Genomic DNA, 17,290 nt, shown 5'->3' with positions numbered 1-17,290 from the left:
CGATGTACGATCCTTTTTCATCTGCAGGAAAAACTGGCTGTGGAAAACACTCACAAAGAGGTATGAAACAAAGTCATCCCTTGAGTTTTCATCCTTAAATTAGTTTTATGAATTTTAAACCGGATGCACACAACAGTCAGTTCATTGTTTTAGTACATTAACTCATAAAGAAAGCAAAACGTAACGGCAGCAGAGGGCAGTAAGGAAGCGTCCAGCTGCTAATTTCAGGAGCATATGTGTTTTATTAACAGAACTAATCATCTGTAAAGGAAGGTAGCACAGCTGAAGCCAGGTGACGTTACCTAAAACTGAAACTAATTAATGATTCACCAAATGAGTCACAACAAAACATTTCCATCAGTTTTTTAATTAATCAACTTTTTCTATAAACTGCATCTGTGAACAGACTGAAAGTCTTACATTTTCCCTAAAAATGTCAAGATGTCTTTTACCTTTTTTTTTATTAATCCAAATAATTGGATGAATATACATTTGTCCATAAGGTTTAGTGCCTCGGACACAGATGCTGTTCTGTCTTGTAAACATATACTCTCCTCCAGACCAGCTGTCCTCTCTTTAGGATTGCCTTAATTGCTGTGTGAAAAACTTTGGCTTCAAGTTGCTGCTTGGTTTATTTTCTGCATTTTGGAGGAATGTTTTGCTCCAAATAGCTTCACTGCACTCTTTTGATGCAACTTTTGTGAACTTGTAAGAGTAGTTCCAAAAACACAAACTGTAGAGTACTGAATAAATTAGTAGGTCTCAGGTGTTGGAGTTTTCAAAAGGTCAAAGCAAAACAGTTCACACAGCATTTCTCAAAGCTTTAACAATATTGGTTTGCATAACATCTAAATGTATTTTTCATATTCTAAAATTAGACACCTTTGCCACTCACTAATACATAGTAATGTTGTCTCATTTGTTCACTTGAGGATTCTTTATCTACTTTTAGGACTTGTATGAAAATCAGATGATGTTTTAGGTCATATTTATGCAGAAATCGAATCAATTCTAGAGAATTTACAAGCATTATAGCGCTGCTGTGTCTGGTTGCTTTTGTTAATTCACTGCTGCCTTTGCTTTCCGTTTCTAATTAACCAGAAGGAGCAGTTGAAGTTGCTTCTCAGTGCCAAAGAAAGAGAGGAAGGAGCTCGAGGCCCAGAAACTGTCAAAGTCCAGCTCCGGAGTACTTTGGTCAGTGACTGTAAACAATGTGATTTCTGTTCCAAGGCCATAAGTCACAGGGAAATTAAAGCATTTAAGATTATTTAAGTTGTAGTTTCATATTAAAATTCTCTCCAGTTAATTGTTTAACCGAATAAACAGGCAAAGTTACCTTGTTTACCTTAAAAAATAATGATAAGCATAGAAATATTGATCTTTCAACTGTTTGCAATGAATTTGTGTGTTTATTTACAGGGGGAGTACTCTGGGCAGTCTGTTATCAAAGGTTGGCTTCCTTCTGTTTTTTTGGCTCATAAAAATATTAAATTTAAAGCTTCACCAGCAGAGTCTGATATGATTTAAATGTCATGTCTGTTATCTTGCAGGTAAAGAAAGCATTTTGGTCAAACAAGCTCACAGCCTGGATTCTGATCATGTAAGTGTTTTTCTGTGGGATTGTTTCATTGGAGTTGTAAATATCTGTACAGCGTTTGCGTGTCAGAGTCTAAGAGTTAGCAGCGGTGGGCTTACAGAAGGCTGCTTCTACATACAAATGAAACTGCTAATACAGTATTCAGACCTTGATTGGGTTTCTTTTTTCATTGCTCTGAACAAAAGATAATTGTAACCCATTCACTCCATAATCTGTACGGAGTAATCAGTCTGGAGTGAAAAGATACACATCAGTGGAATTGTACTTGAGGTAACCTTACAGAGCCTTTTGTGAATCTAACACAAAGCACACGTATTCTATTCTCCAAATAAAGTGGTAGCTTATCTATAAAGACAACTAATTATATGTATTTTGCCACATTAGGTGTGTAATTGTGTGACTGTATGTCCTCTTTCTCTGCAGATGCTCCAGAATCCTGCCATGTCTCGCTCGCTGTCCAGACCTCTGGAGAAGAGTCATCCCACCATCGGCTGGGATCTCTCCGGTGAGCTGGAGGCGCTCCGACATGAACTCGAAGCCGTCAAGAGAAGACAGCAGGCGGCAGAGGAGGAGACGGCACGGCTTCAGGCTGCACTGAACCGCAAAAACCGAGAGTGCCAGGAGCTGGTTCAGAGCCGGGACACCATCCAAAAACAGGCTGACCAGCAGGTTCAAGAACTGGAGGACGCTTTGGGAGACGTCCAGAAGAGGATGCTGGATTCTGAGTGTAAAGTCAAGCAGCTGCAGGCACATGTGGTAGCTGTGAAGGAACACTTAGGAGGCCAGGCGACCGAAGAACTGCGTTCCCAGCTCCTGGACATCAAGGCAAAGTATGAAGGCGCTTCAGCTGAAGTCGGTCGTGTTCGTAACCGCCTCAAACAGAGTGAGAAAGCCTTGGAGGAGTACAAGAGCAGTGAGAGTCAACTAGCTGCTGAGACGGAGAGGCTGAACCAGGAACTGGGAGTTCTGACTGCAGAACGAGATGAACTTGCAGAAACCCTTGTAGAAATGGAGACCCAGCTGAAAGAGGCGCAGACTAAACACGGCAACACAGTGCCTGCTGAGAAGTTTGACAACATGAAGAACCTGCTGACCAACGCAGTCGATGAGAAAGAACGGCAGCTTGCAGAGCTGAGGGAAGACTACGATCGAGTGCTGGAGGAGGTGGCAGAGCTGCATCGGAAACTGGACAGTCCATCGTCTCAGGGCGGATCACTGGCTGACGAGGAGCAGCAGAGGATACGAGCAGCTCTCGAAGAACAGAATAGTTCCCTGAAGAGGAGGCTGGTGGACGTGACCGCTAAAAGCCAGGCTCTGATCCATGAAGTGGAGGAGAGTGAGGAGGAGAGAGATATGCTACGAGAGCAGCTGGATGAGATCAACAGCAGGATTGATATGGACTTTATACCCATAAAGGACCACGAGGAAGTTCGGACAAACATGGTAACAGCTCTGGAGGAGCTCGAGGACAAACTGGTGGAAGCCAGTGAACGATATGGAAAAGCAGAGGCACAAGTAGAGCAGCTTCAGACGGAGAGAGCCACACTGCAGGAGAACGTCAGCAGCCTGCACAGTGCCAGTGAGAAACACCAGAGTGAAATGGATGTTCTGAGGTCTCACAATGCTGACCTGATGAAGAAACTTGAACTTTTGCAGAAGACGTGTGAAGACAGAGATAAAGAGTGTGAGCAGCTGACTGCACAGAGCCAGACTCTGAGACAGAGCCTGGAGGGACAGTATGTTCCCAGACAGCAGCATGAGCAGGTGAAGATGGAGTTAAGTTCCGCTTTAGAGAGAGTTAAAGCTGAGATGTTAAAGACGGAGACCAAGGAAAAAGAAAGTGTGGAAGAATTGAAGAATGTGAAAGAAGGAAATGAAAAGTTGAAAGAAAAGTTTGAAAAAGTTCAGCTGGAGATTAAAAAGGACTATGTCAGCATTAAAGACCACAGAGCTGTGACAGACAAGTTGAATGCTGCTGTTGTTGAGGCGGAGAATCGAGCAAACGAAGTGTCAGCAATGTATGCATCGGCTCAGGAGGAAACAGTAAAACTAACTCAAGAACTGGAGGCCCAGAAGAAAGAACTAGACACCATACAGGAGGCTATTCAGTCCAAGTTTGTCCCACTGACAGCAGCTGAGGAGAAAGAAACCTCTTACAGTGCACAGGTGAAGGAGCTGACAGTCAAACTGTTGGAAATGGAAGAAAAGTACAACCAAGAAAAGACCGCCAGGGAGAGCAGCAAACAGGAGAAAGAGAAACTTAAAGCTGAGATTGAATCTGTTCAGCAGCAGCTGGACTCTGCTCTGGTTTCCAGTGAAAAGCACAGAGAAGTGGAGGAAGAGTTCAGCTCTAAATATGAGGAACTGAACTACAAGTTTGTCAGTTTAGAGCAGGAGCACCAACAGTTAACATGTCAGAAAGCTGAGCTTCAAGACCAGAATGCCCTCTGCAACACTCAGATCCACAACCTCCAGGAGCGTCTGAAATCAGAGCTGACTCGGATAGCGACGTACGACTCGGAGCTTCAAGCTCTCCATGACGCCATGCGGCAGGCTCAGTCCGACTGCAAGAAAGCAAGAGAGGCTCAGCAGGAGGAGACCCAGAAGGTTTGTGTCTTGCAGAAAGAACTTCAGGAACGCCGTGGGGATCACGCTGCTCTGCTGCAGCAACACGCCAAGGCCAAAGAAGCTCTGGAGGCTGAAGTCGCGAAGCTTCAAACGGATCTCCGTGAAGAGGAGGAGAGCAACACCCAGAGGGCCGAGGACATATCTGCCCTGCAGTCTGAACTCCTTCAGGCCACGGAGGCTCTCGAAGAGATTCGCTACAAGGAAGACCAAATGAACCAGCTGAAGAAGGAGAAGCAGCAGCTGGAGGAGGAGGCTGCCAACCTGAGCAACAAGCTTCTGAGCTTAGCAGAAGAGTGTGAAGAGGCTCATCAGGAGGCGACGCAAGCTAGAGAGGGTGAGAGCAGTGCCAAGACGGAGATGGAGGCGGTTCAGGAGAAGGGACGAGCCATCGAAAGGGAGATTAGAGACCTGAAGGAGAGGTATGATGAGTCCCTCAGCACCATCTGTGATCTCCAGAGGAGGATTCAGACTTCAGCTCAACAGACTGAAGCCAAAGACAAGAAGGTATAAAAAATTCACTTTATATGGAATTATTAGTGGGTTTCTGTGGGCTCAGTCATGTTCTATCAGTGTGTATACTTCACTGTAGTTCAGTACAATGACTAAAGATGAAAAAATAAAACAGAACATGTTTATGTCTATCTCTGTGCAGTAAGATGGATCTCCGGTTTTATGCTGTTTGTACAGTAATGAAAAAATGTGTTAATGTAAATATATGTGCATCTTTGTCAGATCACAGAGTTGCTGACGGACGTGGAGAGATTGAAGCAGGCGCTGAATGGTCTGTCCCAGCTGGCATACACCAGCAACGCACCCAATAAGAGGCAGACGCAGCACATCGACACACTCCAAGCCCAGATCAAGAGCCTACAGCAGCAGCTGGCTGTGAGTGGATCACACACCAACGTATACATCCCAGAATATTAGGGAAATAAATGCTTCTCCTGCTTTATGTGTGGTTAGGTTTACTGCACAGTGACGGCCTTTTCATCAGGGATGGAAAACAACTGTAGGAGCTAATAAATAAACTGTCATAGTTCCATTTTTGTGGTGAAGTTAGTACAGTAACACATTCTGGTTGGTATTTTTGCTCTTAAATTTCCCTCGGGATTAATAAAGTATCTATCTATCTATCTTATTGGCAAATCAGGTTGAAAAATGAGTGACAAATTCATAGCATTGTGTATACTGGGTGAGTACACAGAAAAATAACAGTTCAGCATCTCCACTGCTGTGCTCCAATCTCTCCACACATTGAAATAATAACTGCTGTTTTCTTATCTTTCTCCTCCCTCCTGCTCAATCAGGATGCTGAGAGGCAACACAGAGAGGTGGTTTCAATTTATCGAACTCATCTCCTCAGTGCAGCACAGGTACGTTCCTCTCATTAACAAGCCCATATTATGCCTTCTTTCTTTATTGTGTTCCATCATGTTTGTGCCTGTTAAAGCCCACCATAGAGGAAGTTATTCACTCCTGTAGAGAACATTGCCACTCACCTGCGCAAAACACCTCATTTTTCTTCAGTGAGTCATTATAGCACATCCTCAGAAAAGGATGAGTCACTTCCTTACAGTCCACCGTTATTTCTTCACTGGAGCCACTTCTGCTACACATTCAGGTTCCATCTTTCTGCCTGTACATGTAGATCTGAGGTTAGAGTAAAAACATTAATGTAACTGAGGGACTTTTGAAGTCCATGGGATATATCTTGCATACATTTTTATTAAAAAAAATGTAAAAACTAATGTTTTTATGTTCATTATGATCATGTCTTTACAAATTTCATAATTATTTATTATGGAAACAATCATTTATTAATAAAAAATGACTGGATATCACTAAAATGTCAACTAAATAACCGTCTGAATTTAATACCAACCACCTTCTAATGAGCTAAACAATAATAAAATGAGCTGATTCAAAAATAGTTTGGATTGTGTTCTTTTTATTAAGTTGAGAAAGTCATGACAGATATTTCTTTTTTGGCAGTTTGGAAAATATCCAGTTGTATCTGTGTCTAAGAAATCACTTTCCACTAAGTTCCCCATTACAAAAACACCTCTCCAGGAAGTGTGTTAATTCCAGATCACATGACCTGCTCCATATGATGTCATTTCCTCCTGAAGAAAAGACTGGCCAGACTCCAAGTCTTTCTGACTTATTTAATATAAAGCAGGAAACAGGTTTACTACAATATCTTTAGAAATAACTTTCCATTTTACTCAATTGTATATATAATATTTAGAAGAATCTTTCTGTAAAAATGCCATGTAGTGTTTGGTTATAGGTTGATTTTAGGCCTGAAAACAGCAAAAATGTCAACTATGACACAAAAGGCCCCGCAATTATATATTGACCTTAACATACTTTAATTGGACCAGCTGACCAAAAAGAGAAAGTTAGACTTCCTGGGAGAGGCACTGTTAAGAGACAGGGACTAAAATGAAATACATAGTAAGAAAAGACGCTTCAGCAACGTACAGTATGAAAAAATAATGTGATTTTTATACATTAAACCAGTGGTGTCAAACTCATTTTAGTTCAGGTTCCACATACATCCCAACTGGATCTCCAGTGTTCTGGACCAATAAAATCACAGCATATTAACCTATAAATAACCACAAAAAAGAACATTTTGAAAATGTTCACATTTAAGGAATTATCTTTTTACAAATGTAAAAAGACAATTCTCCATGTTCTAGAGTGTTGTGAATTGATAATTTGAAGCCGCCTTTGCAGATGAACTGAGAAAATGTAATGAGAGCTGTAAAGTCCAGTGAGAGCTGCCTCCAAAGGATTTAATCACATCAGGAAACATCAAAAAAGAAAATCTGCTGCTACAATTTATGTGTAAATGTAAATACACAGAAGGTTTGAACAACATCTTTAGTGAGAAATGTGATAGAAATGAAATAACTGAAACCTGTTTCCTGTCCCAGGGCCACATGGATGAGGACGTCCAGGCTGCTTTACTACAGATCATCCGCATGAGACAAGAGTTTGTATGCTAAGGCTTGAAAACACGATGCTTCCTGCTGACTCAAATTCACCATTTTCACACCCTCCTCTGTAAAATCGTCCCCGCTGAGGCCCCTGTGGGTGCCCAGTGTGCCTTTGTCCACAAATTTCTCCAAACAGGCTATAGTGAAATCCATTTTTTGTGCCGTCGCTGCACTGATTCCCACATATCTGTGTGCTGTGCTGACAGGTGAAGAACTGCAGCCTCTCCAGGTACAAATGTGTCTTTTCAACTTTAGTTGAACCATCAGAATAATAATAAATCACTGCAAGCCAATGATGTGCATAAAGCTGACCAGTGAAAACCTAATCAGCTGCTATTATTGAGTTCTACATTTCAGTTAAATCTTTTATAAATGATGCAAATCTGTTCATTTCATGCAGCTTTAGCTCTATAATCAGTAACATGGAAGATCCCTTTAATACGCAGAGACCACTTTTCACATTCCCACCTGACAGTCAGCTCTCATACAGCATGATTTCATATTCAGCCGGTGTGTTTGATAGAATTTAAAGGACAGGTTCACATGTTTGCATCCCACTGAGGAAGTTACTGGATGCTGTAATGATTCCTCCAACAGCTGACACAAACTGTCAGATACTAATTTACACATAAAATCAATCTGAGCGTGTTAATATGACAGTTATAGAATGCGATGAAATGCATAAGCAATATCAAACTCAGCGGAGGTGCATTATCTCTATATAGGAGCTGAACAGAACATTTTTTGTTCTGTGGCTTCTGCATTAAAACTTCAGACTCCATCCTGTTCAGTCTAAAACTCCTGATGGCATGAATTTAAAGTCGAGTGGACGTGATAATCCTGTTTGCTTTTTGAGCTGGGGTTAACATGTTTTCAAAAGACTGAAATCTAGCAAATAAGTTCAATGCTTTCAGTAAAATAAATAAAATGCCAGCATTTTCCAGAGGAGTTTAGTTTATGTTGGCCGTAGAGATGCAGTGGAGTCTTTTTCATCCTGACATCTGTACTTCCTTTGTGAAAAAGGATCATTTTACTCTGAAAGACTCTCTGTGGTTTCCTCTGAGCTGCAGGGAAGACTACATGTTGTCGTAACTTCAGAAGAAACTAAATCTGATTGCTCGAAGCCTCATACTGACCCTGGAGTTAATTTTTGAGTGAAGATTTGATCTCCGTCTCGTACATTAGAATAACATTTGACACGGATCCCTTCAGAGCCAGAGAGGATCACAGCCACCAGTAAATCAGTCAGTATTCAGACAACGTTGGAGAAAACGTGAACCTGTCCTTTAACCTCGCTCATGTCATTCTTTGAGTCACTTATCGTCTTCTGGAGGTCCAAACTAGCCAGATACCAAAGACCTGAAGTTGATCCAAATCTCTTTGTAGCCGACTGTTTGCGGTACGTTTGGGAGCGTGTTCAGTCCCGTCACATGTTGCCGTGGTCGTGCTGGGGTTGTGGAGTGGAGATCTCTTGCTGTGTCCTACAGTTTGCAGTGGCACGTCGTCTTTTTGTTGAAACCAGAGTGTCCTCTAGTGGTGAGACTTGGCAGGCCAGGTTGATAGAAACTGTAATAATCCCCGCGGCCCAGAGGCAGGCAGCTGTCATTTTTGGAGGCTGTGATGTCTGCACAGAGTAGAGATAAATTAACCATAAAGCTTCCAGATAGATGTGAGAATATAAAATGTGAACTGACAGCTTTATCTACTAATATCTGCAGGACTCCATTTAAACCAGGCCCCTTTCTAAAAGCAGCTGAAGCTTCATTTAATTGGTGCAGCTCTCCTGCAGCGACGGTTGCGTACCTCTGAGCCGCCTCGTTGTGACTCCTGATGGATGTAGTGTCGTGGTGTTGTGATTGTTGAGCGAGTCTCTTGTGCCTTTACACTGATATATTTTTCATAGCTTTGTACTACTTTAATTACTGTACTACAGTGTGACATTTCTGATATTCAGCAGGTCTGGACGTAGAACGGCACAAAACATGTTCAGGGTAACATTTAGTGTAGGATGTCCTTTAATAATAAAACAGCAGATCCCTTCATATATGTGGATAAATCACCCCATTAGTTATTTGAAGCACTCCTGTCTTTAGCACTCCGCTAACACTCTTCACTAGGTAGAATTTCTTGCTCTCTGTTTTTATATTTCAGTCAAAAAACTCTACATGAATGATAGTTTTTAAAAAATGACACTTGTTGCATTTTGCTCTGCAGATGTTAAGGATTAACACTGTTTTTATGGGATATCTCTTAGCATCTTCCCTCTAACGTTAGCAGACGATAAACTGAATCCAGTTAAATCTCAAAATAGTAAATGTACCGTTTAACAAATCTGTTTGAACTGGATGTGTTCTCTGACAACAATATTTGTGTTTGTTAATCAATCATACAAAGTCAATAAAAGTGCCTAACATAGAAAACTACATTATTTTCTGTGCATTTTGTCATTTCTACACTAAACCTTCTGCAACATTATCCTCACTAGTTGTGTAGTCCAGACTGATTCTTCAGCAGTTAGAGGATGGATTGTTATGAAATCTGGCTTAAACACGCAGATTCTGCAGAGGAAGAATCCCACTGATCCTTTGGTGACCTTCTGACTTCCTCTATCACCAAGACCTGGTCAAAATGTAATTTCTGCAGTACTTTAATCATGAACCAATGTACTGGAAGACTAATGACTTTCCAGATGTTTTCTGAAAACATCTCTGGCTTAGACTGTATATAATAGATGGACATAGCCACTGGAACACCACCTAAGTTAGAAATTCTGATTGATTAAAGAGCATCTTCACAGCTATTAAAACCAACTGATAGACAAGTGTCTACTGTTGCAACACCTCCTTTCAATAATCAAAAGCCAGCAGCCATCAACAGCAAACAACATGTGCTGTTTTCACAAAGCAAATCTTAATTTCCTTAGGTAGCTGCTGGGTTCACTGGTCTCTAGTTTTTCTTATTCATCCTTTAGCACTCAGTGAACCGTAAGCAGTTCATTTGTCTATGTGACATCTTTTCTGTGATTTTTTATACACTCGGAATAGTAAAACACCCAGTAAAAAACATGTTTACGTTGATGCACAAACCATGAATCTCAAGGTCAGTTCACAGCTTCCAACATGATAAAATGCTACACGCCTGTGTTGCTGTGATAATCTGTAGGCTGCATACTTGAATGTCTGATTGGAGAAATGAATAATACTGAAAATAAAATACCTCCCAGGAGTTCAGAAAACCTCCAGAGGAAGTCTCCCTGGAGGATCTGAATCCGATGTCCAAACCTCCTCAGCTGGTTCCTTTAGAGGTGAAGGATCAGCAGCTCTACTCTGAGCTCCCTCCAGATGTCTGATCTTCTCCCCCTATCTCTAAGGCTGAGCCCAGACACCCTACAGAGGAAGCTCATTTCAGCCGCTTCTATCCAGGATCTCATTCTTTGGGTCACTACCCAGAGCTCATGACCATAGGTGAGGATTGGAAGGTAGATGGATGGTAAACTGAGAGCTTCTCCTTGCAGCTCAGCTCCCTCTTCACCATGACGGTTTGGTACAACATCTGCATTACTGCTGACGCCACCAATCCTCCTGTCTATCTCACGCTCCATTTTCCCATCACTAGTGAACAAGATCCTGAGATACTTGAACTCCTTCGCTTGGGGAAGAAATCCCCCCCACCCACCCAACCTGGAAGGAGCAGACCACCGGTTTCCAGCAGAGAACCATGGTCTCGGACTTAGAGGTGCTGGTCTGTATTTTAGCAACTTGTCAACCTTAAAGTAGCTACAGCCTAAAAATACCCTACTTTATCATCTGGTTTACTCTAATTTGGACTATAATATGCTAAATGAACATCATGCTGTATTTAAAGAATCATAAAACTAATGATTGAGAACATAAGCTCATTAGGAAATAGTTTACTGAAGTAACAAATCCAATGTCATTTTCTCATGGACTTCTACTCAGACTTCTTTTTGCAACCAGAAGAGTTGCCCCCTGCCGGCTGTTACACAGAATGCAGACTAAAGTCTCCTTGGTGTTTGGCTTTATTTTTCAGGCCTGGCAGCTACATCCATCTTTTATATAAAGCTGATGATTTCTGGGTCAAGGACTTAATTATTTATGACTGTAAGCCTGAATACCAACTACACAAGTGAGTCACATAAAAATTCATCCTCTGTACAGTTACAGCTAAAGAGACTCAAACTGCTTCTTTTGTACCAGGCTGTAGACATGTTTATTTCTGCTGTAAAGTTGGCTTTCTATGAGGCCTGACTCACTTTGGAGTCAGCCTCCAGTGGCCACTGGATGAAGTGCAGTTTTTGGCACTTTTTCAGCTCCAGATGTTGCTGCTTAAGTTCTACATAAACACAGAAGTCAAAACAGTTGTGGTTATTTTACATCACAGATTTGTGTATTTGTGTCTTTGGTTCCTACACTTCAGTTGCTGTTCATGAATGAGGCTTTGTTTCAAAAATTGCTCTCGAATGTCTGTGCAGCCGATCACTGGATTTAAACTGCACGGTTGTGGGGTCACGTCAATCAAATCCCATCAAACGACGCCCACAGTCTGAAAGAGCAGTTTGCTGCTGAGCTTTAAAGCTGATAGTCGCTCATTTAGTCATGAATATTTCATGTAACAGGAAAACAGCACGTTTTTTGGGTTCTTTAAGTGGTGGAGTGTATGTGTGCTTTTAGCTCTCACTCCCTTTGTGGGAACAGCTCAGTTCATGTGGTTTCACTTTAAGCACAATCAACCCAGGAATGAGAGCGAGTAGCTCTTTGGCACACAGCGCTCACTTTTATCTTTAAGCCTGTGCCTCTATTGATTTGTCTGTTGCTCTTTTTCTCTTCACAAGATTTGTTTTTCATTAAAGCTCTTTTCAGCGGGATGCTGAGAACAGAGGTCAGGGCTGTATCAGTTTTCTCATTTCGGATAAATTCATGGCGTGCAGGGGAGTTTTTCATTTCAAAAGTAGAATGTGGCTCAATTGGCCTCTGCTTTTGAAAATAATCAAGCTTACTCATACTGCAACAAGGGAAGAAAAAAGGCAGATTAATACCACCTTTAAGCAGAGTTTATGAGTGAGATCTAACCCATCCGTTATCCCATCCTCTGTTCACACAAACATGCATCGTGCACACACCCTCTAATTGATACAAGACTTGTCCTGGGTTTGATTTCTTTGAGAACAGCTCGCTGGTTTCAAGTGGCAGCCCTGCCTCCTCCTCCTCCTCCGCCTTCCTTGGTTTTATGATTCCCTTTTTTGCGGTCTGCACTGAATAAGCTGTTCTCAGCAATTATGGCAAATACAATTCAATCTGCTGGTAGATCTCTCTTTAATCTCATTTCCAGGCTCCTAATCAGTCCCATACATCCACTTGTGGCCACTCGGTTAACCATTGTAACCCCTTTCCTCGCCGCAAAGAATCCCATCTTTATAAAATTCGTCATCCCCAGAAAGGATCAGAGACATTATTTATGTTGGAATAAGCCCCGGCCGTCCACTGCATGCCTCATGAGTGGTGAGCTGGCTGAGGAGCCGGCTGGGTGGTTATATACACATCAAATACACGCCCACGTCTCTGCTTGCAGTCCTCTGAGCTGTCACCAACGTTTGTTATCTCACACAGCAGTCTTCCTCCTCGCCGGCTGCTCCTCTCTCCTCCAGACACTTGTTCCCAGAGGAGCTGCTGCGCTTTGTCAGCCGTAGACCAAACTCAGAGGCCTCTCCTCGTATCTGGCAGGAGCTCTGATAGCTTTTTGTTGTTGTCTCTCCCACATGTTAAATACTTTCATCACCTGTGCAGGTCTTCCTCTCCTACAGATTAATGCTTCTCATTAAAGGAAAACTCCACTTACACTGGAAAGAATGCTCCTCTCAAAAAAAGAAAAAAAAAACTTATTTCAAGGAACTTTTATCTTGAAATAAATGGAAAAAAATCTGTCAATAGAACAAGTGAAAAATGGCTTGATAAGATTTCTTGAAATAAGATATGATATTTAGAATATTGAGATCTTAAAATTAGCTGGGAAAACTTATTTTAAGCTATATTTTACCAGGATTGTCAAGCTTAGGTGTCTTAAAATAAGCCAGACATGCTAAAAAAAAAAAAAAAAAGTAGTTTTTCAATCAAAAATAGATTTTTGCTTTCATGTAACCTCCTAATTTGAGATGTATTAACCCTCCTATTGTCTTCATTTATGGGCACCAAAAAATATTGTTTCCTTGTCTGAAAAAAATCCACAAATTCACCAAAAAAATTCCCAAAATTTCTGAAAATTTGCAAAACCTTTAGGAAGAAAATTCCAATAATTCCTTCAAAGTTTCCCTTAAAACAATGTATTTTTAAAAAATCCCCCAGATTTGTCAAGAAAATTCTTGTAAATATTTGCAGAAAATGAAGAAAAATCTTCCAAAAAATCCTAAAAAATATCTAAAGTGATTCCATATATATCAGTAAAATTTCTAATATTTTCTTTAAGAACATTCACATAAAAATCAACCAAAATCCAGCAAAATTCGCTGGATTTTGGTTGATTTGTTGTGAATGTTCTTAAGAAACATTTCTAATATTTCTTTTTTCCACCAAAAAAATGTTCAAAGATTTCCCAAAAATGTTGAAAATGTGGACATCAGAAGTTTCACTGTGAAAATTTATTTTTTGCAAGATGTCTGTGTTTAAACAATTTTGGATATTTTTTTGCACATTTTCAAACTTTAAAACGGGTCAATTTTGACCTGCAGGACGACATGAGGGTTAAAGGAAAACTCCACCTATTTCTCGTTTGTCTCCTTTAAAGGCTGGAATATACTTTCCGCACGAACGAGCCGCGGGGAAATCAGCTGCACGGAAATCCGTTAGAGAACCTGTGTGCATTTATACTCCGTGCGCGTCTGCTCCCAAACTGCAGGGGGCAGTGTATCCCAAACACACGTCTACGTGGTCTACTCTAGTAATAAACTAGTGAAGAAGAAGTCTGCTTCCAAACTGCAGGGGGCAGTGTAGCTCAAACACACGTCTACCTGGTCTACTCTGGTACTAAACTAGAGAAGAAGAAGTTTGCCATTGTTTACACCACTTACAACACGGCATTTTACCGAATAAAAGCATTTCAGCAGTTAGTTTTATTTCACCCCATGAATAGTTCATAACCCGGTTACCACGGTGATCTCTGTGTGATGAATCGTTTAAGTTCACTCTCTCAGGATGGACGCTTGAAGCATCAGAGTTCATGCAGGAGAACATTTTGTTCTGTTGGTCAAAACCTCCAAACTTTACCCACAATGCACCGTCAGTCAGATCTGAGCAGCGGCTAATGTAGCCTCTGGCTGCAATCCTCCAGCTGAGATGAGGAGCAGGCTTCAGAGTTCAGTTTTTCATTTTCCAACTTGTAGTCTTTATCACTTCAGGCAGTTTATCAGACTTTGGGCAGTTTCCTCTGGAGCCTCATATATTGTAGAGTAGTGCTCCCCGAGACCTTCAGACAGACTTTGATGTGTAAAATCAGTGGAGTTCCCTTTAAAACGCAGTGCAAACACACACTACAGATGGCAGGTTCACTGTGTTTTACAGGAACTCTGCTTGCTGCCACAGAGCTTCTGTTTATCACTTAGTTTTCTGTTCTTTAACACAACTGTGTTTAGGTAAATTCACCACATGAGGACTGTATAAAGTAAAACAACAGGCTCTTCTATAAGAGGACATACTGGGATTTATCAGGTAAAGTTGGTTGACCAAGCAGCTACATCCAGGGTTAAAGACTTCCTGCTGTTTTACCTTTTCGTCTCTCATCCTTCCTTCCTGGGTAATTCCTCAGGTCGGCCCAGTCCAGAGGTCTGAGCCGTATTTGTCTCCCTGGTGTAATTGCTAACTATTTCTCTGTCACTAATAGGCCATTACTCAGGCAGCGCCGGCCCAGCAGCTTGTGAGGCTACACCGAGGGCAGCGAACACGAGGCCAGGGGCCCCGCTTTTTTCATTAGTCCCTTGAGGAACTGGACTCCTCTTGGCTCCGGGCCGAGACAGGCGAGGCCCCTTTAATGTTTTTGCAGAGCTCCAAAGCACTTTGTTGCCTCAATAAAGTTCATTTATGGGATAATAAGGCTCTGGAGGACACATGGAGCTGATTTGAGCCGAATGGTTTCAGCATGGCTCACATTCCCAAAAAAAGCGGCGCTCTTGTCTCTCCGCCGGCTCTACGTCTCTTTCTTTTATTTCATCTTGTTTCCTTTTCTTTCTCACCTTCCTCCTCACTCCTCACCTCACCTCCCCCCGGCTCTCGTTATCCGCCGTCATTTATTATTCTTCTTTCTAACACTTTGGCAGTGTAGCCGTCTGATCCTGGGCTGACCCTGGATTTGCACACCTGGGAATGAGTAGCAGCGAGGGGGCAGGAGGCCCTCTCATTTCCCAGGATTTATTCCAGAGCTTTGAGGGGGAAGGTGGTGGCAGTGAGGGGTGGATGAGGGAAGAAGAGAGGTGATCAGAGGAATGAAAACCTGCAAGCCCCAAACGCTGGCAGAAGGATCAGGCTTTACATGCCAAAGCTACAGGAGAGCCAATCGCCGCTGAAGGCCTGGTGCTGAATCAAAGGTGTGGAAGTACATGTATGGGATACATGCGTTACAACAGACCCAGGACGGGTTAAGAAACACTCACAGAGAGATTAGAACCAGAACCAAGCTCCTCTTATCCTTCTGGTTATTACACATGAGGCTTACGTGAGTGTTGGCCGTCTTCTCTGAAACCCAGTCAGGACATCGTACACCCCTGCATGCTAAACGGTTTCATCTGACTTCAGTGTTTTTCTTTTCCCTCATTAGTAGTTGGTTAACCGCTAATGCTTAGTGTATCTGCTCAGCTTTTCTTCCTCCCTTCATTGACTTAGCAAGAAACAGATGGGCCCTGAAACCGCCACATCTCTCCCCCCGACCATCATCCTTCCTCACCACTTCTCTTTACAATAATCTCTCGCTCTCAAACGGAAAATCGCCTCAGTTTTCGGTTTTGCATGTCTGCTCGCGGCGCAACACATGAGACGGTGTATGTGGTTTAATAGGATGAGGCTTTTGGGGTTGCCTGGTGCTTGGAAACATGACAGAGGCCACCTCTGGCTGCTGCAGTCGTCTTAAAGACATCGGGTTAGGCCTGAGGGTGTTAGCTCCAGCTTGTTAGTGTGGTTGGAAAAGGCTGTGTTTGATTCAATGATGAGGTCTGGATGAAAAGCTGTGAGTCTGGAGGACTGGCGCTGATTTGATGTCGGCGTTTGGGAGCCGCTCCATTTTCAGCTGCGGTATCTCGGGATGAAATGCTGGTTGGGGAGCCAGTTCAGGCAAAACACACCGCTGACACGAAGGCTTATTACATGTAAATGTCAAAAGTGTAACGTATTAGTCGGGTTTAAGATAGACCGATAGAGAAGTGAGCTGTGAAGATATTTCAGCTTTGACTTTCTGCAGAAGTTTCTCTGTTCGGAAAAAGTTCCAGCAGCATTTCAATCCATGACTTCTACTGACTGTCAACTCTGTAAAGATCACAGCCAGTTATTTAAAGCACGATAAACGAGTGAAATGTACACTTCACTGTGAAACCAACTAACATAACATGTTGTTTAGTGAGTTTAGTGTTTAGTTTGAGGTAGCCCTATTTGCAAAAATGATATACTCTTTGTTTATATTAGCAAAAAGAAAGAAGTGGGTGGAACTACAGACTGTGTTCAGAAATACTCAGGTTTGACTAACAAATCAGAAAAACACAGCATGTTTTACAGTAAGTGGTAACACAGTTTATTATAAAAAACATACAGCAACTGAAGCTACAAAAATCTACGATTGTTCCTTTTAACTATAATAATTGCCAAATATGGACATTTGCTTCAACATTTAAGTCGACTTGCTAACTTTTGTAGCAGAGACTTTGCCAGATCTATTTAGATTAGAAGGTGGTTGTTGTTAAATTGGGACGGATATATAGTTGACATTTCAGTGGTATCCAGTCATTTTTTATTAATAAGTGACTGTTTCCATAATAAATAATGATGGAATTTGGAAAGACATGATCATA

General features: G+C 41.9%; 1 protein-coding gene across 2 annotated transcripts in view; it reads left to right on the top strand.

Moving 5' to 3' along the window:
- Nucleotides 1-9,653, top strand: part of uacab (uveal autoantigen with coiled-coil domains and ankyrin repeats b) — a 61,098-nt gene extending 51,445 nt beyond the window's left edge. For both annotated transcript variants that reach the window (XM_023264781.3, XM_023264860.3), the window contains exons 12-19: nucleotides 28-60; nucleotides 1,102-1,194; nucleotides 1,420-1,450; nucleotides 1,551-1,600; nucleotides 2,021-4,729; nucleotides 4,958-5,110; nucleotides 5,533-5,598; nucleotides 7,168-9,653. In XM_023264781.3, the coding sequence (XP_023120549.2) occupies nucleotides 28-60; nucleotides 1,102-1,194; nucleotides 1,420-1,450; nucleotides 1,551-1,600; nucleotides 2,021-4,729; nucleotides 4,958-5,110; nucleotides 5,533-5,598; nucleotides 7,168-7,239 (3,207 nt within the window). In that variant the 3' untranslated portion in view covers nucleotides 7,240-9,653. The remainder of the gene's footprint in view (nucleotides 1-27; nucleotides 61-1,101; nucleotides 1,195-1,419; nucleotides 1,451-1,550; nucleotides 1,601-2,020; nucleotides 4,730-4,957; nucleotides 5,111-5,532; nucleotides 5,599-7,167) is intronic.
- Nucleotides 9,654-17,290: the final 7,637 nt, after the last annotated feature.

Source organism: Amphiprion ocellaris, chromosome 1 (genome assembly GCF_022539595.1).
Source record: "Amphiprion ocellaris isolate individual 3 ecotype Okinawa chromosome 1, ASM2253959v1, whole genome shotgun sequence".
In the NCBI taxonomy this organism is placed as follows: Eukaryota; Metazoa; Chordata; class Actinopteri; family Pomacentridae; genus Amphiprion; species Amphiprion ocellaris.
The sequence above is the reverse complement of the archived record's forward strand: the minus strand, read 5'-3'. Positions and strand labels throughout refer to the sequence as shown.